Source organism: Onychomys torridus, chromosome 13, assembly GCF_903995425.1.
Source record: "Onychomys torridus chromosome 13, mOncTor1.1, whole genome shotgun sequence".
Lineage (NCBI taxonomy): Eukaryota > Metazoa > Chordata > Mammalia > Rodentia > Cricetidae > Onychomys > Onychomys torridus.
The window spans coordinates 74543280-74567281 of NC_050455.1; the positions used below are offsets into that span (position 1 = coordinate 74543280).

Sequence of the window (24002 nt, forward strand, 5' to 3'; positions counted from 1 at the left end):
ACACAGTTGGGGAGGGAGGTGCAGGCCATCATGGTGGGAAAGGCATGGAAGATCTGGTGGAAACATTCAGTTGTGACTCCTCACATCTGTGTAGACCAGAAAGCAGAGAACAGGGTAATGACAGTCACCTGGCCTCCTCTATCTATCCTTTTGTTCACCACAGACCATATAATAATAGAATGCACATTTAGGGTAGGTAGTCTCTCCCCAGTTAAACATCTCAAGAAACATCCTCATAGAAACACCTGGAGGTGTTCCTTCTGGATGATTCTAAATCCCATGGAGATGACAATGAAGATAACTATCACACTATTTAACATATTTCTTGATGCTGGAATTCAAGTAAGTCAGTTAATTCCCATGTGATTGCATGTATCTAGGCAGAAACACCTAAATTGAGAAGTGTGTGACATCAGACACACTGTTTCAATTGCTTTACAACTACTTTGATTAACTTAGTTTCCTGTTGTTTACAGTATGATCATGACTTTTAAACCAAATGATCCTAAGAGGGCTTTTTTTAACCTAGGATGTGATGCCTCATGTTAAAGGAACAGCAAATAATTGTATATTTAGCAAGTATCTAATATCATTTGTATACTGAGCAGACAATGCAAGTATATTTACTAATACCACATAAAGTAGATTTTTATTATAATCTTTTAGAGAAGCAATTAAAACTTGGAAGGTGGAACGTTTTCAATTAGAAAAGTTAGAGATGTGGTGATGTTGCTTAGTGATAGCACATGTACAGAGTAGCCTCAAGGCCTTGTGTTTAGTCTCTAGCCTCAAAGACTAAAGGGCCATAACACAGTGGGTTAAAGGCAAAATGTGCCTAGTTCTGACCCTCATCCAGCTTTGCAGAAATGTATGCTTTTCAAAGCATCCTTTGAGCTGCTTTGGGATTTATCAAGAGGTGCCTCACAAAAGCTCTCATGCCAATCTGTTGGCATTGGCAGCTTCTGGCATTCTCCATTTGTTCTTCTCTTCCAGATCCATGATGGCTCAACATGTCCATGTACACTTCTGGTGTCTGGCATAGTAGCCCTGGTATCTTTGCCAAGGGCAGCAACAGAGGACTCTCCCAGTGTTCCAATAAGAAGTGGTTCCAACTCTATTTAGAGGAGACTGAAGCTCTTCAAATTTACTGGAAGCAAAATAGATCTTGCCTTCAATTCTATTTACATGACTTATACAACTTTATTTTTTTTTCCTCTGAGTGTATTTATTGAGCTCTAACACTGAAGGCACCTTCACAGTTGCATTTAGGTTTATAAATAACATTGAGAAAGCAAAAACTTTGTAATGATTTCCATTGATGTGATTTATTTCATATTGATACAAGTAGGATGCAGTGTGAAAGTAATGCTATTCCATCACTCATGCATTGATCTACAATGTGCTACCATGTTCAACATTTCAGTCCTAGATGTGGGGAGCCACAGCATTCTCCCCCTTCACAGCTTGTGACACACTTGTGAACCCAGCTCTCAAAGTACCATCTGAAGCTTCTAACCTCTCGAATTTGTTGTTGGAAGTGTCCTTCTCTTACTCTAGGAGGTACAGAACTTAGCCCATTTCACACCACTGCTACCATACCAGCTCTCACTCCCCATGTTCTTCAATGCAGAACTCTCCCTGATAGGCACAGAAGACTTTTTGTTTGTGTCAATAAAAGTGGAAGATTGAGGGGTGAATACACAGAAATTAACAGACCAAGATCAGTGGAGGTGTTATATTTGCTAACCACAGTACCAGCAAGATCTGCTCCCATTCAATTAGTTCCTTAAAAATGACTCACTGATTGCAATGTTCAAGTGACCTATGTTCTGGTTTCTTCAGGCAGTGAATAAGAACACTGTGCGAACACTGATGCAGAGGTAGGCACTGTCATCAAGCCAGAACTCCATGGATGCCCTTGAACAAAGGGAGCTGGAAAAGGTGAAAGGGAGGGACAGAGAAAGACAGACAGGGAAGAAAGGAGAGAGAGAGAGAGAGAGAGAGAGAGAGAGAGAGAGAGAGAGAGAGAGAAGAACGGCAGGAGGAAAAGAGAGAAAGAAAGAAAGGAAGAGTGAGAGACAGAAATGTTGTATGACGGCTACCACAAATAAATAGACGTCTGCTCCTCCTTTTTAGTCTTTGTCCTCCTGTTTATTCCCCTTTTGGTCTTTCGTTTATTTCTTCCTTCTCTCTCCCAAGTTTCTACTTATGCATGGCAAATTTGTTTCCCCAGATTAATACTACTGGCTTATGAGTATCCAAAACAATTAATTACCCTTATGAATAATATAGAAAAAATGATATTATGTAATCATGAAATAAATTGCTTAATTCCGATCCCAAGCCTTACTACTTACAAACAATATGTTGTCAGGTGAGTTATTTGATTTCTTTGTGTCTGTTTCTTTAGCCTAAAATAGTATCCTTATGTATCTCAGATCACGTTGTTGGAGTACAAAGGATAGATTATCTGATTTAAAGTCAATAAAATAATGATTGGTAGATCTTAATTAGTTCAGTATCAATAGCTGTTTGACAACATAACTAAACTAAAATAATAGGATTTTTGATATCTTAAATATCCTTTTGAGCATTCTATACATATATACAGTGGGTTTTGATCATATCTATCCTTTACTTTTCTTTTCCTCCCAGACTCCCCTGTCTGATATCATGTCATCTCCTTTATTATATTTTTGTAATCAGCTGAGTCTAATTAATATTGCCCATGTGTCCATGGGCATATAGCCATCTACTAGAGCATAGGAAACCTAACGGGTTACACACACATGGAGAAAACTGACTCTCCTCTCTCATCCTCCAGCAGCCACCAACAGTCAATAGCTCTTAACTAGTAATACTTAAATAATAAAACAATCTTTGTTTCAGTTAAGTGCATATAATAAAAAATATTTGCAACCCCATATTTGTGTAAACATTCATAAGGGCTTGTGACACACAAAATTTGCAATGCTATTTCTACTTTATAAAAGATTCAGAAAATTGTAGATTCAGAAATTGTGGAATGCTTAAAAAGATAAATTCACTCTATATCTTACCTGATCCTTTGCAGCATAAATACAATTTACTGCCAAAATAGTGTGTCTGTTTCCTATGTCCAATATGTTCTACAATTAAATATCTATGCTATATTATTTTAAGGAAATTGCAAATAACACTATGTCACATTTTTATTGTTCTCATATTTGATTTCTGATCCATTTGAGAAAGTAACATGTTGAATTCTATTTGAAAACTCTTATTTACCCAAAGCCAAAATGAATAGCAGAAGTTGTTGAGTAACTCTGGAAATAATAAAGATTCAGTCTATTGTGGCATTCACTGGTTTTCAGTGAGAGGAGAAATAGTGAGTACAGATGACATAATTCAGAATGTCAGTGATTATGGAAACTGGAGACAGGATTTACTAACTCTTTCTAAGACTGTCCTGTGACTTCACAGTCATGAGCTCCTGACCAGGATCACAGTATCTGGTATAAAATTCCCTCTTGTATAATTGGCCTTAAATCCAATGAGAAAGCTGTTAGTTACCTTTAGCAATTGTGAAACTGTTACACCAGTGGGCATATCCTACCTGACTGTTGCTATTGGAGTATGAGGGTCTAGCATTAGGTAAGTACAATCTTTTTTTTTCCTTAGCAACCTGCATAGCACATTCTAGCTCTTTAAAACCTTGCCAACAGGGAGGAACTATCCCAGTTTGTGATTGATTTTTTTTTTTATGTCCTGTAGCAAAAGTGTGAAGTAAGCATCTCCAGGATCTGGGTCTCAGCTGTAGTTATGGTGGGCAACCAAAAGCAGTAGTATGTAGCACGAATCTTAAAAGTTTTTATTAATAAAACAAACCCAGAGCCAGGTGTTGGGGTGAATGCTGGAAGATCAAAGAAACAGAACACAAGCCACAGCTACCTCGCCAATTCCTCAGCTGATCTCGTTTCCTCAAACTGGAAGTGTCTGTGTCCTCATCTGAATGGATCTCAGCTGAACTGCTGCTAAAAGCCTGAAAGCTTAACCAGGCTCTAATTCCTGATTTTCATGCCTTTTATACCTTTCTGATTCCTACCATCACTTCCTGGGGTTAAAGGCATGTGTCACCACGCCTGGCTATTTCCAGTGTGGCTTTGAACTCACAGAGATCGGGATGGATCTCTGTCTCCAGAATACTAGGATTAAAGGCATGAGTGCCATCATTTTCTGGCTTCTATGTCTATCTGGTGGCTGCTCTGTTCTCTGACCCCAGATAAGTTTATTAGCATGCACAATATATCAGGAAACACAATACCACCACAGTAGTGATAGCCTTGTTGTTTTCGAGACCACTAGGGCCTCCCTGACAATTATATAAAAGGAGGCCAATCATGCCTTATAATGCAATTTTCATATAAGAGCCCAAGCCTTCTGAGAGTGACATTATCCACCCTTCCAGGATATTTCAATTTAAACTTTATACAGATTTAATTTGAAATTATTTTGTTCAATGTTCATGCTGTCAAATTGCCTCCTAAATATTTATGTTTCTACTAGTACACCCATGCTGCTTTCAACCTTCATCAGAGGAGTTTCTTTGTGTGATAGATTGTGGTAAATGGAGAGACTCATAACTGGTTAAAAATAAAAAGAGTAAGAGACCAAGTGTTCAGTCCAAAATAGGCCACCTATACCAATTCTCCCCCCACCCCCCAATGATCAGGACACATCAGGGACGAGGAGTTTGAAAGACTATAAAAGATGAGGGGTTTTGGAGGAGTGCTGTGAGCTGCTGCCTTCTGAACATCACACGGCAATCACACTCATGAACCGCAGCTCTGGTTACCTATATAAGACATGCATAAGATCAAACAAGCCAAAATTCGGGCATAGATGGGCAATAGATCTCTCATACTAAGGAACAATTAGCAGGTGATAGTTTCTGAGGAAGGGAGAATCCATGGCTTTGAAGAATGAGCCCATGGGTAGGGTCCTTATGCATTTGTGACCCCAAACACATATGCATTTGAGTTATACCAGTTGAGCACACACACACACACACACACACACAGGGGTGGGAGGAGACTGACTAAGACTAACTTATCAGGTGTTTGAGCTGAACTATAAACATACATACACATTATTAACCTTGATTCTTATATTGGGGAAGCTGTGGATATATTATACAGCCTGGTCATGTAGCCTATTTTCTCATGAATTGCTGCCTTCTTGGAACAGCATTGAGTTCTGCTGTAGACGGGGATATGTGAGTTGTACAAACCTAAACAACAAGACTCTTGTGTTAACATAGTTAAGGAAACTGCTCAGGGCTTTCTTCAAGACTCCAGAGAAAACACTGAAACTACTTAAGGCCTCAGTCATTTCTAGTCAAATTGTTTGTGAAGTTGTCAGGCCCCATTTAGAGAAAAAGTCTGTGACACATGAATTCATAGTCATCTGAACAGTAATTTCTTGAAAGTTACTTATGACTTGGCTCACAGGGTGAAAATTCCTGAGACAGTTACACCAGCATGTCTCCAGATCTCCAATCTTCTGTTGCCATCTTGAGTTCTTTGGGAAGAGACGCCCATGAGACAGTGATAGGTTTGGTGAGGGCAGGCCTTCTGGAGATTGTTGGTCATTCTTCTTTGAAAATATTATCACAATCCCAAAAGAACATGGAGGCATGGTTATGTCATAAAATGTTTGACAAAGTATCCAATTAAATTGGGAGTATTGTAAAAATCTACTTATAATTCATAAAAACATTACTCCAGTAATCCAATTATGAGTTAAAACACAAAACATACACTAAGACATCGCTGACACATTAGTGGAAAAATGGCACTGGTTTTTATATTTTTACAAATAAAATTCCTGATTCTCAGATGAATAGACTTTTACCTCTGCTTAATGGAGTTCTTTGTTCTCAGTCATTACAGAGAGAATCCAGCTTCATAGAGATGTCTAATGCATGAAAGGGGAAATACTTTAATGGTCTTTCCAGATAATAATGGTTATTGTTTTATATATAAAACATCATCTAATGACAGTTTTAAAATGTTTAACCATGATAAGAACCATGAAGCTACATCAATGATGTCCTTATCCTAATACATTACATCAGTGTGTCTTCTTCTTAAAACAGGCCATGTACCTGTGCACACCCTTCCAGGACCATGTAAATCTGCAGTGTGTGTCGGGCAGTCTTCTATGAGGAACTCACAGATGTTGATACAATTGCTTATGAAATATCAAAAGTCATATTTCATCATATCAAAAGCCACCTTACTTTAACACTCTCCCAGTCTCGGCACACAATGACAAATGTGTTCTCCTCGCTGGAAGCTGAATTTGGTCATCGGCAAAACTGTCAATTGTTTTCCTTTAAATCAACAGATTTTCATTTTGTTCATTTTCAAGAAAAAGTCTGGCAAGTAACTAAATCTGAATAATTACGATTTGTCTTTCAAATAAAGATGATGTTCCACGAGTAAAACACACGTCGGCTCACAGTGTAAACAACTGTGAAAGTGATTTTCTAAAGAAAACCATCAGACCAGACAGTTTGAAGCAAAAAAAATGCCTTATTGATAGTTTGCATTTCACAGTAAAAAGTATTAAGACACTTCTTCTAGGGTTCACACATTTAAAATAGATAATTCTTTGTGCTTCAACAAGGATATTTAAGTACATTTTTACTTTAAAAGATTGTACCATGGATGCTGGCTACCATGGTTTGTGCTGCAGTCTGGGTTCCTCCATAAGCACCAACTATTTGAAACACTGTTATACTTTTGAGCAGTGGATACAGATAGACCTTTAGTACAAGCTGTGCCATATATGTTTTAAAATTAAACGACAATTTCAGAATTGTTATGCAGCTTGTTTTTATTAGCAGCATTCAAATAAAAGATCACTTTTGCTAATTCATCTGTATTTAATACTGTTCAAATTCTGGTAAAAATGAACAAGCACATTTGTGCAGCTCTGGAACACACAAGAGTACAGCAACAATGTGAACTCTGCCCTCTCCTTTGATCTAAATCTTTCAGTCCAGGAATTGCTATAACTGTAACTTTGTGGAAGTGACAGTGTCCTGGGTTCCCTCCATGATCGCCATTCAGCATGCATGCATTCAACAAAGGCAGGTGCTATGGCTGCATCAACCTTTGACCCTGTGTGCGTGTGTGCACGTGCGTGTGTGTGTGTGTGTGTGTGTGTGTGTGTGTGTGTGTGTGTGCATTTCTCAGGGAGTACAATTGCTTACCCTGTGAGATGCTTCAGTGATTTCCCCATTTGTGGTTTCTTTAGTAATATTTGTCTTTTGAAGATGTGATGATGCCTATATGTAAATATCTAGGACTCTTTTCCAAAATTCTTAAGTATCTGACTCAGATTAGTAGTTACCAAATTTTATAATAAAATTATCACACAGTGTTTGTCTAGACCCCTGTAAAATGTCTCTAATATCTGTAAGACTGGTATACATTTGGTCATAACCAGTTTTACGTACTTTCTATCTGTTCAATAAGTAAGAAATCTGTTCAAAATGCTATTTCTTCATCTTTTTGCCCTTTTGAACAGACTATATAAGTGTGGAACAGAAAGTGAGTCTCTTATTTTTATTTTTCTGAGAAAAAATATCTGTTCTTCACCAGAGGAGAGATGCAATAGAAACAGATCTTCTTCTGTTTTAAGGCATACAATACAATTAAGTTTGCTAACAACTGGACTTAATGTCAGAACTGATAAAAGATTTCAATTTATGTAGATAGGTAAACATGTAGATGGAGAGGGAGATTAATACAGGGGTGGAAAAATCTTAATACTTACTATTCTTCATATGAGTGCAAGAGCAAGTTTTACAGTTCAGCATAGCACAGCAGTGCCTAGACTAAGGTGATGCCATAGTTGCTACAATGAAGAAAACTTCAAATAGCAAGTGTCCTCTAAAACCACCAAGTGAGGTGAGATGAGATAGGCTCTAAACATCACGTATATGTATTCAAAAGTGGTCCACCTTAGTGCATCTTTGGAAATACCAATGAATGGTTTGTTTTCTGTAATCACACTTAAGTCATCATATAGAATTATGTCCATAACATAGCATGAATTCTTTTGTTGCATTCATTGATTCTGTATTCTTGTATACATATGTATGTACAACACAAACTTGCTTTGGAAATGAACCTGACAAAGTAAGACATGTTCAGCAGATATTGTTTTATGATTAATCATGATAGAAAAAGGATCTGGAGAAATTCTTAGGAAGGTTTTATAAGCCCACCTCACAAAGTTAAACCTTTCTTATCATGTTAGGAGCCAGAATTGTTACTTAATAACCTGCCTTTGTGAGAGGCTTGGCAAGTGAGTCATAGCTGTATGCCTAACAAGCAAATATCAGCATGGGTTGACCTCTGGCAGGGCATCTATATTGATGTGTTTACAGTGAAAGTCTGTCTATGAGCTTGGGCCTATATACGAATAGGAAAAGTTAAAGCATAAGAGTTGCAAACATATGTAAATACAGAACAATGAAGTAGGAATAAAGTGATGCATTTTTCTGTATATATAAGAATTACATTTAATTCAGTAATATTATTGACCACCTATGATACTGTGGGTCTTAAGTAAATGTGTTACCTCATAGTCGAATTTGTCATGGGCTCATGAAAGTAGACAGGAAAAACATAAGCACAGAGAAAAATGACTGTAAATCCTAATGAAAACAACAAGGGAGAAAAGAAAATGACAGACAATGCTCCTTTAGACTGGGATGTCTGGGAAAGCTTTTCTGAGATTTTACTATCAGAGGAAACAAGGGTGTGGGAAGAGAACTGGGCCAGATGAGGGCTCTGCAGCATGGTGAGGGACAGATGAAGAGCTGTGATCATACTCAAAGGACAATGGCAAGTGACTGCCATGAATTCATGTATATCTTTCAAATTAATTCAGGTTGCTTTGTGAAGAACACATTTTGAGAGACATCAAGAGTGTAAAAGGCTTATTACACTCAACTTTACTGTGCATCTACATAATAACTTTTGTCATTGCCCCGAATAACCTTGAACAATCAATCAAACTTTATACTCTTAAATCCAATTTAGGCCACTTCAAATGTGTTTTTGATTGTTTTGTTTTGGAACATTTGAGGAATTTATAATTATAGTATTTCAAACAGAAGTGCAAAGCAATTTTTCCAAAAGTATTTTAAGCCATCATTCCTATCACTGTTAATACAAAGACAAAAATAAATTTTCATTTCCCAGTACTGGCACTAATATCAATCTGATATGGCATGACTTATAAAAATGATAAATGTTTCCCTTCAAACTGGAAGATAGAACATTAACTTAATCTCCACAAAGTTACAGAGATAGCCATGTGCAGCTGAAACTTTCTAATCATGAAGGTGGTGATGTACTTTTTTAAGAGATATATTTAAGTAGAGGCCAAACAGTAAAATGAGCATAAGGAATTAGAAAAATCTAGGTACCCAAGGTGGGCAATCTTAGTTTCACATATAAATATTTTTTTGGTGTTGCTGCTGAGAATGAAACTCATGTCTTTACCCCAGGCAAATGTTCATTTGTTCTTCAAATGAGCTCTATCCTGCAAGCATACTCTTGATTTTATTTTAGTTTTTAGTTTTTTGAGATGAGACTTAACTATATTGCCCTAGAACGTGCACATACCAAGGTGTCTTTTAACTTAGAGTCATTCTCCTACCTCTAATTCTAGAGTGCCGAATTACAGTTCTATACAACCACAGCCTGTTCCAAAGCTTGACTTTTCCAGAAAATATGATTGACTCTATTCCATACTAGTAGACTGCTTAATGGTGAAAACATAATTTTCAGAAAATGTAACTGTTTTATTACACACATCAGGCATTTAATACTTTTTTTTTTATTGGAAGAATAATGAGGTGCCCATTGATTCTGAAGGAAGACAGAAAAAAAACCCTACTGATAAATAGTTTAATGTAAATTATATACATGCCCCTTTTCTTTGTTTTCCAAGGAAATTATATCCCGACATTTTTTTGACCCATAAAACTAAAAGACCTGTTTTCAAGTAGTTCTAGAAAAATGGTTTCTTGGTTAAAAAATATTTTTGTTTTTCTTGATTAAAGTTATATACATAAATTCTAGCAGTGTTTGTAATAAACTGAGTGAAAATAGTTGACACAATTGGGAAATACCATGGTTAATAAACACTATATCTTTCACTGTCAACAGATGAGTTTGCATCAATATTTAACTGGAAGAAAGCGGTGAAAACCGCCAACGCAAGTCTGCACATGCGCATTTAGTATGCTCACCTACTAGGGCACAGGATGAAGTGCAGCTAGACACAGATGTTACATAAACTCCACGATCTTAATATGTGTACCTAATTCTTGCCATAATGGAAAATGACTTTTCATTCTGCAATTCAAGTTTACTTTTTAGCAGAATTTTACAAAATACTTCAAATTCTGTAAGGTTTTTTTCCAGTATCTGTTTTATTATAGAAATAACATCCTAAAGTCCATATTCAACTATAAATTACTCACACAAAGTTTCTAATTACATATCATTATGCCACAGCCATGAGTTCCTCTATCCTGAGTTCAGCTCAGGATAGAAGAAATTTCATTCAAATAGGCCAGGATCTATGGACATAGATTGTTTCAAATCATAGAAATGTTCCTCGTACAGGTTGTGTTCCATTTGGCTTGTCATCAGAGTTGATGTATTCATGTTCTGATCTTGGGGCCTCTCAACAATGAAAAAATCCACTGCAGATGATTCCCAAGGATCTCCAAAATAACAAGAAAAGCTGAAAATACCTCCTGTATTCTCTTGGGAAAACATTCTCAGATGCAGTCTTCACAGTCAACTTTGTATTTCATGGGCGGCCTTCCTACTTTACAACCAAACCCAGGAAATAGGATTGATGACATCATTTTGGCTTTTAACAAGGACATTTGCAAAGCTTATAATGAGTCAGACGTACCATGAAGGATGCAAACAAGCAAAGAGGAACAAGTTTCTGAGAGGAGGTTCACAGACAACAAGAAAGGAGAAAAGGGATGTTAAGTTTAAATGGTAGAGAATGAAGGAGTATTATAAAAGCCAACATGGTTTGAATCAGAGACAGCAGAAAACAGGACAAATCTTTCAATGAGAGGGAGGGATTTTCACTTTCTAACATGACCTCCATGCTGCTAAAACCCTAGGCAAGAATTTATTTCAACAATTTGCATAATCTTTTGAACGAGAATACAAATTCTATTTGTAATACATGGGGGTGACTCAAACCATGACTTACCCATGGATATACCATACAAAAACATATCATCATAAGTTGAGCATAAGATGCAGCAATGGTGTTGAAGGTTTAAAATAGCTCCTTTTGTACTGAGAAAAAAGCTAGTAGCAATATATGGTTATATTGGCATACACTTGAAATTTATGAGGTAAGAATATCATGTACTTATTATTTTATCACCTAAATTCCCCTAATGTATATCCAGGCTACTCCCTAGATAATTTGATGGAATATTACTCAATATCACAGTAAGGAATACATGCAGAAAAAAAAAAAACTAATTGTCTTTTTTTTTTCAATTTTTAAGATCCTGACTTTAAGGACCTTGGAGTTTTGAAACCATTGCCAGGTTGGTAAAACAGAGATTTGATTAAGTCCAGAGGTCTTTGTTTTCTAAGATGAAATATACTTTGGGTTTATTATTTAAGCTCCATTTTTGTGTGTTTGGCATTTTATTATTTAGCCTGTGAGTTTGAGATGGGTGGTCCTGAAGGAATTGTGGAGTCCATACAGATTCTGAAGGAAGGCAAAGCTTCAGCCAGTGAAGCCGTGGATTGCAAGTGGTACATCCGAGCCCCGCCACGATCTAAGGTCAGTACCAATGGTGAAACCCACACACAACAATGGATTTGAAAAGCATCTAGTTCTCACATTAGCACTAGGACATGCATCAAACATGCCATAAGTGAGCAGTATCCTGTGTTTTGAAATGAGAATTGTTATCCAACTGCTTAACATAACATTCCAGAATAAGCTGCAGTATGGGATCTGGTTAACAGATTGTACATATGAGCGAAGCAAGTCTGCCTCCCTGGAACCTAGATCCCAGTGTTAGGTTGGAGTTGTTGTTAGTAATGATGTTAAACAACTACCCTCATTGCCAGTATATGCAGTTTTAAATTAAAGTTACATCTGAGGAAGAAGTGGGTAGGGATTATGAAATCATGTCTCTAGTATGTGAAGTAAAGGAATACAGAATAAATGTTGGCCAGAGGTCCCAGGAGAGCTCACACCTCTTCAACAAGAGAGTACAGTTCTTCTGTAATTGCTAAGTTCCTTGGAATTGTTATGATTTCCCATATGTGGGGATTATATTATCAAGCTGTTCCAGTCTTTCAGATACAAACACTCCTGACCTATTGTTGACCACCCCAATTTTTGAGTGCTAGAAACACAATATAATGGTTTTAACTGTTATATGCATGACAGTGAATGTAACATGGGTCAGATTCAGATGAAAGAAAGCACTTTGAAAACACCTTTTTGAACAAGAAAGAGTACATTTATCCTTACAGGTCTGTCTTCAGAGGAACTGCCATCTAAGTACATATTACTTTTATCCTCTTTGTATGCTCATTCCAATGTATATGGTAGAGTTACAATGTGACTGATTTACTGGACATACACAGACTATTCATTGAATAAAGTCAACTCTTTGTTTAATTAATTGATTTAGTAACACTGGAAAGCCCAATAATTATCATCCATTAATGAAAGTACAGTGGAGAGGAAGAGGGATGGAAAAATGGCTTCATTTGTAAAATGATTGTCTTGAAAATATATGGACCAAAGTTTGATCTCTAGAGCCAGTATGAAGAGAATTTGATGCAGTGGTGAGAACTTAAACAGAGCTAGGGAATAGAGAAAGATAGATCTCTAGGGTTTAAGATCTAGCTAACCTGGCCTACTTGGTGAATTCCAGGTCAGTGAGAGACTTTGCCTCCAAAAAAAATGTGAATGAAGCATGAGAAACAACTTCAAAAGCTGACCTCTGACCTCCACACAGGGAGGCACATGTGTATCCATGCTCTCATATGCACATGCAATCCTACACACACACACACACACACACACACACACACACACACACACACACACACGGAAAGAGAGAGAGAGAGAGAGAGAGAGAGAGAGAGAGAGAGAGAACTCTAGACTCAGGCCTCAGCTTTTCTTAATTTAGTACTTAGACATACATATATGTGAAGAAACCATCCAAGCAGTAGGATTGGATCCCTGAGCTGTTGATGAGGAAAGTGTGAAAGAAAAGACTACGTAAAGACTACTACCCAGAAGTGGTCAAGGTCTCACTAGAATACATGAGAAACAGCACCATGGAAACCAGACGGGAGCAGAGAGTGCTCAAGACAACAGGGAGAGCAAGTAAGACTTTATGTGCAGAGAGGACAGCAAACCTTTCTGGAATCAAAGCAGTAGCTTGAGAGCTAATGAGGCAGTGGATGTGGAGGGAGGCAAGTCTGTAAACTCCGGGCGCTCTGGGGTCTTTCCAGAGAATAGACACTTTACCCCAAGTGCTTAGTGATATCAGGAAAGGCAAGCAGAAAGGGGATGTGACTGGATTTGCAGTTTTGAAATAGAGTATCATGTGGGAAGAAAAGATATGTGGGTTAACATGAGCAGATGCCTAAGTAGGGAGAAGACAGTGCATCTAAACTTACTCTGTTCTGGTGACCAGTAAAGGAAATATTAAGGTAGACAGATACCAGTGAATTTTCGTGGTGGAATATTCAGGTTGAGCAAAAACATAAACCTTTTTGCCCACCCCCCCATTTAAAAAAAAAAAGAATTTAGAGCAAGTTGGACCTTCAAGAAGTATTTTGGCCTTTCCACACCTGATTTTGTATATATAATCAGGAGACTTGCCTATTTCTCCAAACAAATAACTAAAGAGCCTTAGAAATGATGAAAGAATGGCCCTGCTCACAGGTATGATATTTACATGTCTCTCTGTGTGGGAGCAAATCTTTATAAAAGTTTTTTGCTTTATAATAATTTAGACACTGCTTTTCTTTTTCTTTTTTCCTTTGTCACTTTAAAGGTATTTGCTAGCTGAGACTGAGGGCAGAGACCTGTGAGCCTCTCTACTCAGCTGGGAGGCTAGGCAAGATGGTTGCCCTTTTAGTTCAGGGTTAGCTTAGACTATAGAGGGAGTGAGTTTACACAGCTAGATTGGACAGTTTAGTGAGACCCTCCCTATCTCAACATGAAAAGGAAAAGAGGGATATGAATACAGCTTGGTGACAAAGCCCTTGTCTAGCCAGTGGGGGGCCCTGGGTTCAAACCTCCATATCAACAGAAATTTTAAAAAGTAACCGCTTTGTATTTTGTAATATAAAGTCGTAAATACCTGATTGATCAGAGTGCTAAGTTTATCATATGCAATTTTCGGATTCTCAGGAAAGTGCTTGCTTTTCTTCACCTTTATGAATGAAAATCTTTTATAAACAGGGACTGTACGCACAGCACCTTGCTGTCTTTAGCGGCACCTTGTCGCTTCAGTGTGACAGGGGAGTGTAAACACATGCCCCCTTCTGCCAGCTGGCCAATACTCTGCCTTTTGTACAGTCCCAGAACAACAATGCCTTGTGCACCTGCCTGTCACAGAAACTGGCAGTCTGTGACCCACAGGGGACACTGCCTGCAGAGCTGAACCAAGATGGTTCTATTGTGACAGCCTTTTTCTGTTCAGTTAGAGGTTGAGAGGGCAGGAAGTGGCATTGGATGTTGTGGAGAAAAAACAAGAAACAAGGTTTACTGCCATGGTGGGCTCCCTATTTTTGTGGATAGCCTTTGATATAGGAGACTGAACTATCAAAGCATAGGTCAAGCTTGAAATGGGTCACTGTGAATATCTGCATGATCTCTCCCGAGCCTGCATAGTTTACAATGAAACTGATAGAGTTTACTTGTTACAGTTAAAATTTATAGATACCACATGTTGCTTCTTAACATTTGGCAAAAAAATAAAAGAATATGTACTGATATCTCCTTTATTAATATAGGTGACCCCTTTAGTTAGAAATATGATCAGTCAGCATTTCCAAGGAAAACCAGAGAAGAAATAGCTTTGGAAATCCATTCATGATGTAGCTATTTACAAATAGAAAAAGCAGAGTCAGGATGATAGAGGTCTTTTTGAGTTAACAATAGTGTGGGGGAGGGGGAGGTACAAACACATTTCTGTGAACAGGCTTTGTGTGTATGGAGATTCTAGAACAAAGCTATAAGAAAGGAATTAATGTGTCTAGTTATAGCTCTTATCCAGAGAAGGGTCACCTTTAGTGAATAATGGGAGACCAAACTGTGGTAAGGATTTGAACTTGAATTCCATGAGGGCTGAACGTCAGGTGTCTGTAGATAATGGCTTTCAAATCGAATGGCAACACCTGTACGAAATGGGGCCACTCTCCATGCAACTCTGCTTGGGGGAAGGCTTCTTGAGGTCTTTAGGGAGTGGAACTATTTTGGAGTAGGTGTGGTCTTGTTGAAGGAAGAATGTCACTGTGGAGACAGGCTTTGAGGTCTCATAAAGGCTTAGGCCATGTTCGGTGAGACAGACCACTTCCTGTTGTGTGAGGATCAGGGTGTAAGAACTCTTAGCTCCTTCTCTTGCATCATGTCTGCCTTCATGATGCCTTACTTGCCACCATGACAATAATAGACTAAACTTCTGAATTGTAAGCAAGCCACCGAGACCAAGATTGGAAAAAGCACAGGGAAAAACTAATGTTTTCTTTTGTAAGAGTTGCTGTGGCCGGGCTGTGGTGGCACACGCCTTTAATCCCAGCATTTAGGAGGCAGAGGCAGGTGGATCTTTATGAGTTTGAGGGCAGCATAGGCTACAGAGTGAGTTCCAGGAAAGGCGCAAAGCCACACAGAGAGACCCCATCTCAAAAAAAAAAAAAAACAAAAAACAAAACAAAACAAAATAATAATAAAATAAAAAGAGTTGCTGTGATCATGGTGTCTCTTCACAGCAATAGAAATTCTGACTAAGACAAAGCCCTATTCCCTTCCTAAGGAACTACTGGGAATTAAGATTAAGGGTTGTCAGAGGAGGAGACATCATTTTTTTCTGTTGTAGCTATTGCTAAATTGACCATTCTGTAGTAAAAAAGCCCATCACTCTTGTTCCTGCAAGCAAATTCAGCTAAACTCAGTGGTTAAAGACAGTGTAAGAAAATGGGAGAGGGACTACTTGATCAAAGGGCAATAAAGGTCGTAGTGGGTAGGACAGGGTAATGAGAGATAAATGTAGACACAACACATTATAAAGCTTAAATATATGGTAATTGAAATGATCACAAACAGTATTTAGAAAACTCATGTAAAATTTAAGATAAGCTGTATCTAGAAAGAAAGAGCATAACAACAATCTCCTTAATCTACACTGTTCTAGGAACTGCACTCTTCTATTCGAAACTTTGAATTCAATATACTAAGGGTTTGGTGTTAATGATGGAAATCAAATGATATTCCAGGGGAGGAATGAGAGAAGAATTTGGCAGAGGTATTGTATAATAATTAAAAATCAAGTAATTTTGAATATTACATGAAAATCCTGTTAAAACCCGAATCCCATAAAAATATGTTTTGGGACTAGCTCAGACATTTAGCTCTCTAGTAGCAGGGATTGCAGCAAGGATAATATCTCAAAACTCCTGGCCCAGTCTGATACCTCAGAACTGCTATATTCAGGAAAATAATAAACTTCAGACGAGTATCACAGGAGAGAGTATCAAAAGTTTCACCAAGCATGTGCCAAGAAGAGTGAATAATTAATGTCTGGGGAGGATAAAAATCTACCTTTTGTTATCTACATATAATTTTCTTATTTCAAATTAAATTTAAATTTGTTACCAAACTGAAATAAGTGTACATATTGTGAAGTCAATGTCAGAAGATGAAAAATAAGTCTGTATTTCATAAAACACCAAGCTGTTAACTCTGTTTATATAATAACCTCTGTGTGTGGCAGAAGCTTATGAAATGTCCACAATTTCCAGTCCCAGTTCTCACTTTGTAAGTATGTCCAAACAGCACACATCTGGTTGCAGTAAATTAAATTACTAGGTAAAGAGTGCTTGAGGGATACCAGTGAAATTGTCAGTCAGATGACTTTGAGCAGAGGGAGGTGGCCTGGCTGAGTATTTCTTTTTAATATTAAAATTTTTCCTTTTACATACCAACCACTGTCCCCCCTCCCTCCCCTTCTCACTTTCCCCTACAGGCATCCTCCACATTCCACCCCCTATTCACTCCTCATAGGGGGTAAGGCCTCCCTTGGGTAGTCAACACAGGCTGGCTTACCAAGTTGGGGCAGGACCAAGGCCCTTCCCCCTGCATCAAGGCTGAGTAAGGCTTCACACCATAGGGAATGAGCTCTAAAAAGCCAACTCACATACCCAGGATAGGTCCTGGTCCCACTGACAGGGGCCCCACAAAGAGATCAAGCCACACAACTGTCACCCACATTCAGAGGGCCTAATTTGGTCCCATGTAGGCTACCCAGATGTCAGTCCAGAGTCTATGAGTTCCCACTAGCTTGGGTCAGTTGTCTCTGTGGATTTTCCCATTATGATCTTGACCCCCTACCTACTTGATCCTATAGCTTAGTTTATTCTAATCACACAGCAGACCTTTCCTTGGAGTCAGGGGACTAAGGAACTGTTCTGAGGATGAAGGGTGTGAAAGGTGGTGTCGGTCTTGGAAATGCAAGAACATGGAATTCCAGGCTTTGAGAAGACAGTTAAATCTAAATCTAGAGTCCTTCTCACCTGGGAATTGGGCAGTAATAAACGGATCATTTTAAATGGCTCTACTAAGGTTGAGGTAATTTCTTATGTAACAATTAGAAAGGGGTAAAGACCAGAATTGAAAACAAGAAAAAGTCTGAAAGGTTCTAAGGATTGAATCTGCCTTTGTTATCTCAAAATGTGAGAAAAAAATATGAAAATGAAAATATTAATGTAGTAGATAATAGCCACGAAAGTTATAGTATAACTTTTAAAATGAAATATTAGATGGAGAATGTGAGTATGAAAAGGGATACTCAAATGTCTAGCTCTCCCAAAAATCACTTTAATATTATTATACCTGAAAATGTTGTATTTAATTTTTATTTGTGTTTCCCAAGTGGAGATTTTTCAATCTTCCAAATTCATGTAATATTCTACCTGCTGTAGTCCTGACCTGTCCAGTCACGAACAGCAAGCACAAAGCCCTGGACACATGCTTTTAGACTGCAGTTCAAACATCAAGATGTCCAGTGGTCTTGAAACTGTGAATAACATGTCAGACCCACAGATGGCTCAACTTTTATTTATTGTGAATAAGCTTTCTGTTGGTATTTCTGTTGGTATTGCCTTGGTATTTGTTTTTCATATTATTATGACAGGAGAGGAGGAACTTCTGAGCTGCTGGTATTAAAATTTCTTTGTAAATGTATTATTTAGTAAGTTCAGATAAATTTACTTGCTTTGCATATAAACATGACACTTTCTCGCATATTAGTGTGATTTGGAAAATAGATAATCCCAGAAATGTTTTATATGTTCTGAAGTTTTCCATATCTTGTTCAATGAATCATCCTGTCAGTTCCAACTCTTTGTGATTGATTAAAAAGAAGAATGTATCAAAATGATTCACTGAGAAGAGATTTCGATCTGACTATTTCACTAGAGTTATATATTATTCTGTTTATTATTCTCTCTTTCCTTCACAGAGGGACTAGAGAGTTTTTTCTTCTTATTTTTTCATTTGTTATCTGAAATAAGTCTTTTACTTGGAATCATTGTGTCACAAATCTTATACACTTATTCCCATCATAGTGACTATCTTAATGTCTTTAAAGTGGGACTGATTCATATTGTATTGTTATGGTTAAAAGATCAGTATACATACTTGGCCTAAATCTGAGCTTGTAGTTTAAAGTAAAGGTTATTCAAAATAATGGAAATTGTAGATACAGTAGGTGATCAATGCTTGCTTTGTTTTATTTTTATTTTATTTCATTTTAAATTATGGATTTGTGAATGTATATGTGCATATGTATGTGGGTACGTGTGTGTGTGTGTGTGTGTGTGTGTGTGCGTGTGTGTGTGTGTATGTGTGTGTGCTCACATGAGTGCAGGTGCCATCAAAAGCCAGAGGAAGGAAGGAATTAGATCCCCTGGAGCTGAAGATCCAGGTGGATATTAGCCACTAGCAGTGGGTACTGGGAACTGAATCTAGGTCTTCTGTAATAGCAGAAAGTGCTTTTAACCAATGAAACATTTTTCCAGATGTTGAATTAATTTTTTAAGGAAAACATAATTAAATAAAATGTCTACCATATTACACTTAAGAAATGAAATTAACATTTTTAGATGTCCACTGAATTAAATAGGCTTATTTTATTTATATAAAGATTTTTCTTTATTTCTTCTCCTACATAAACAAATAGATGTTTACTCTCATAAAAATACACAGTGACAAGGGGTGATTTTTTGAATTTATGGGAGGCCATTGGCAGTTGCCCTCCAAGGCCAGGAAGATATTTTTGAAATCTACAAGGATCAATTATATATGACAGAAACTGTAGCTAGTAAGAAAAATTTTGATCAGTAATTTTTTTTTTGCCTTAAAGAAATTTAGCTTATGGACAGACAACTCTAATTCTAGTGAAGCAAATGCCATACATCTGATATTTATTTCTCTATCAAATAGAAAAATTGAAGGTCAAAATAATCATAAATGCTTGACAAGCATTCATACAAAATCTAGTAAAGGCAGTTGTGTGCTTCCTTCAATAGACAGAGTTCAATGTGGAGAAAAAACAACTGTGAGATAGAGAAATAAGTAAAAGGCAGGCACTGCCCATCACTGCTCATCATGAACACATGCTGGTCAGTGGATACATAGGTAAGGCAGACTCATGGCAGAATGTCAAATGCAAAGCTTGGGCACAGTATGCAAATTAACTTTCTAACTAGAGCATCACTCCAACATTAAATGGCCCTAATTTTAAAGTTTTTTTTTTAATTTAAGATAGTCATTTATTTCATAAGGGCACATTTACTATCTCTGAGTTTTATTTATTTATTCATCAAAATGTTTCAGAGCCTCTTTTAGAAAGAGGAAATACCTGACTTTATAGAATTTCTCCCAGTTTATTTTTATTTTGTTAAAGTTTGTTTTCTTTAAGATGATAACTTTCCCTCTAGAATATGCAACATGTGAACAATAAGTAAAAATTTTTCGTAAGACTGCATAGGATGCAATGAGGAGCTTAAGAGGCTTTGGTGTCAGGCGGATCCAAAGTGCAATGCTAAAGCTCCTGTCTCACTTTAAAAGTGTGACATAACTTTTCTAAATCTCAGTTCTCTTTGTCTTCCACAGTCCTTGTTGCACTAATCTGTTGTCAAACACTGTAAAAAAGTATTAATTGAAGCCAAGAGTGATTGCCAATACATGACATGGACTCCTGTCTAATAACAATGAATTACCATTCAAGTCTGTGTTTCTGCTTGCAGAAAAGTGCTCAGGCTTATCATGCCACTGAAATATCTGGATTTGAAAGTGCCAAATGAAAAACTGCTTCCTGTTTTTATTCCCTCTTGATTTGGTTAATCATTTTCTTTCTGTGGGTATATATGATGTTGCTGTTGTTGTTAAACTTTGTAATACTACTGATATCCATGATCATTTTGTGTTGTATATTTTTAAAAAAATGGACTGTGATGTGTCACCTTTTCTGGTGGATGTTTCCCTTTCAGGGAAACTGTGTGTTTCTCTGTTGAATGTGTATGTTCTTTTGAGAGGGATAAACTATGTTGGGCTTATTGCTTAATAGTTTAGAATATATGTGTATTCTGACTTTTTATTGTACCTAACATTTTTGCTACCTTGCAAAAATTGGCAGATTTTCAATCAATTTTTTATAGAGCTTTCAGGTTGCTGACTATTATTCAGGATACAGCAAAGCCGCATGATGAAAAGAATCTAAAAAACAGAGCTTACAATTCTTATTCCAGGTACTCACATTCTCTGATTATTTTTCTTTTTTAAATTTGTGTTTTAATTTTACATATCAGCCATGGGTCCCCCTGCCTTTCCCCTCCCACCCCCAGCCCCTCCCCTTCATTCCCATCTCCTCCAGGGCCAAGACTCCCCTGGGGATTCACCTCAACCTGGTGGATTTAGTACAGGCAGATCCAGTTCCCTCCTTCCAGGCTGAGCAAAGTGTCCCCTGCATAAGCCCCAGGTTCCAAACAGCCAGCTCATGCACTGAGAATAGGTCTGGGTCCCACTGCCTGGGTGCCTCCCAAATGGTTCAAGCTATTCAATTGGCTCACTTATCCAGAGGGTCTGATCCAGTTGGGGGCTCCACAGCTGATTATTTTTCTTAAGCAAGTTATGGTTTTAGTCCCTTCTCCAGCTTTCTAATGAAGATCATCTGAAAAATGCCATCTTTTAAAGAGCATTTCATGTGAATATGTGAAAGATACAGCATTGCATATGTCAAAAATTTAGATTTAACATTTTTCAGATTTATGTTCTTTTCATTAATTGTATTTATTATTTGAAAATTTCATACTGGTATAGATGTTATTCGATTATAGCCATGTCTCAATTGCTCGCTCTAACATTCCCCAAGACACCCCCTACCACATCCTTCCAACTTTATGCTCTCCTTGTATTTATTTATTTACTTGGATCTTCTGAGTCCAATTAGTTCTCCATCCATGTGAATGGGCATTGGATCATCCACTGAAGTGTTTCAGTGGCCGTGTGCCTATAGAAGAATTAACTATTGCTGTCCCCGGAGGCCATCAGCTGCCAATAGCACTTCAGCCACAGCTGACTCTTGAGGGCCCCACCTCCCCACCAAATTTTCTTAATTAACTTGATCTCGCATAGAACTTACATAGATAATCATAGAAAGTTCATGTATACAAGAGCCATGTCATGTGCAGAAAACAGCATTTCAGGTCACTCACCCCCACCCTAGGCTTAGGCATCTTTCTGCAATGCTTCCTGAGCCTGAAAGGTAATATATAATTGTCTTATCAACAACTGAGCACTTGCAGGGACATTCAGCACTTTGAGCAGAAATATGTTACTGTATCGTCCATTATCCATAAGAAGAAATGTCTTTGAGCAAGGGTGGGAGCCCCACAAATCTAAGATATGAATACTTAAAAGGCAGTTTGACATGATCATTTAGAGAAACAATAACATGTAATGGTGTTATTGGTTTTGTTAAAACATTGGGTAGGGCCACTGTGCTCATTTACCAAACTGAGCCTGCCATATTCTTTTCTTGAGTATCCAATCTTTTCTTTCTTCCTTTTTCTCTTCAGTGAGATAACAGCACAACCCACCTGTTTTCAAACCTAAAATGGAAGTACAGTTTTCAAAGGATCCCTGTATCTGATTTGTCTACATAAGAAGTTTTCAGCTCACCTCTATCCCCACATATTTCAGTTATCCTTGTTTAGATTAATTCAGTCCATCACCGTGTTAATTGGTGGTGTAGCCTTCTAACTAGTCACACTTTTATAGAAATTGTATCCCCACCAAACCACCCTACCCACGTAGGCAGAGGTGATGTTTGGCAAAAAACAGAGTGACTGGATTTGGAGAACAGAGAAGAAGAAGGAATTAAGAACATCTCCCAGATTTTTTTCCCTGAACACTTAAATATAACATATCTCCAGCAAAGAAAGCAAAAGAGTTACCAAGCTTTTAGGGAAAGACTTCCTTCAGTCTTTCAGCTAGCAAGATCTTAAAAAACCCAAGTACTAAAAGAAAGTTATACCTCCCTAAAACAAAAACAAAACAAAATCAGGCTTTCTTAATCTGGACGTTTCTGGGATATAATGGATAACTTCAGAAATCTTATTATGCTGGGAAGAAAAAACTCCACATGGATGATGGGAGTAGTAGTGGGTATTTTTGTCAAATAACATAAAGCAATGACCTGGACATGGTGACAGAAGTTACTTCCTTAAACTATGTGTTGTATGTGGTGTTGATGAGCCAGCTAACTTAAAATTCATCCAGGGTGGCTGGAAAGTTACAGGAATCCTACGTATGAAAACTTTGTTGTATGAAAATCAGAGTAAAACTCCAGTTGTCCATGGTTGCTCAGTTCATCTCCTCATATCTCTCTCTGTCTGTTCTTCCTCCTCAAAGTTATGTCAGGGTGAGCTGGTATGAGTTATCACAGTTCATTTCCAACTCACACAGGTCTACAATATATTTTCTTATACTTCATATTCTTTAGATCTATGTCATAGTTCGTTTTGAGAGTTATTTTAAATATCTCTTACTATTGAAGGTAATGTGTGCATATTTATTATTTGTAACACTTAAAACGACGCTGGGTTTATGGACAGCCAATAAATGCATGATGAATGCTGAACAAATGAAATTAGTAAAGAAAACTGGAGTTCTAGTGAGTTGAATGGAAAGGAAGTGCTACAGGAACTGTAGCATGAAATATGTTCAGTTCTAATTGAGTCTGGAGGGTATAAAGGAAAAGACTGCTGGTGTAAGGGAATCAGCCCAGTGTGGGGTTGTTTCCTGGGAACATAGCAACTAAACTGAACCTTGACACACTGGGAAGAAGTTGCTACAAACAGTAGGGACCAATTCTTTCAAGTTAAAGTTTGCCACTGGAGCACAAAGCTTGAGGTGTTGGAAAAGAAACACACTGCTGGCAGGAAGAGGGAAGACTTTTGCCTGAGCAAGGTTTTTCAATGGCTGCACTATGCCTCAGGTAAGGATTTGGGCTGTAGGCATGAGATCATTGACCTTGTATGTAAAAGTGTTATGTTAGGCTGGGTTGAGACTTGAACCACATGGCAGAGACTGAATCTAACAGACACAAGGAGTGTTTAGGAGATTGTTGA

The 24002-nt window shown here is 37.6% G+C and overlaps 1 protein-coding gene across 5 annotated transcripts in view; it reads left to right on the forward strand.

Annotated features, from left to right (window-relative positions):
• The window catches only part of Neto1 (neuropilin and tolloid like 1), a 117662-nt gene that overhangs the window by 61299 nt on the left and 32361 nt on the right, over window positions 1–24002 (forward strand). For 4 of the 5 annotated variants that reach the window (XM_036204342.1, XM_036204345.1, XM_036204341.1 and 1 more), the window contains 2 exons: window positions 11615–11656; window positions 11771–11898. In XM_036204342.1, coding sequence (XP_036060235.1) covers window positions 11615–11656; window positions 11771–11898 — 170 coding nt within the window. Of the gene's footprint in view, window positions 1–993; window positions 1979–11614; window positions 11657–11770; window positions 11899–24002 lie in introns of those variants that run through there. The other variant, XM_036204347.1, reaches the window with a different exon arrangement.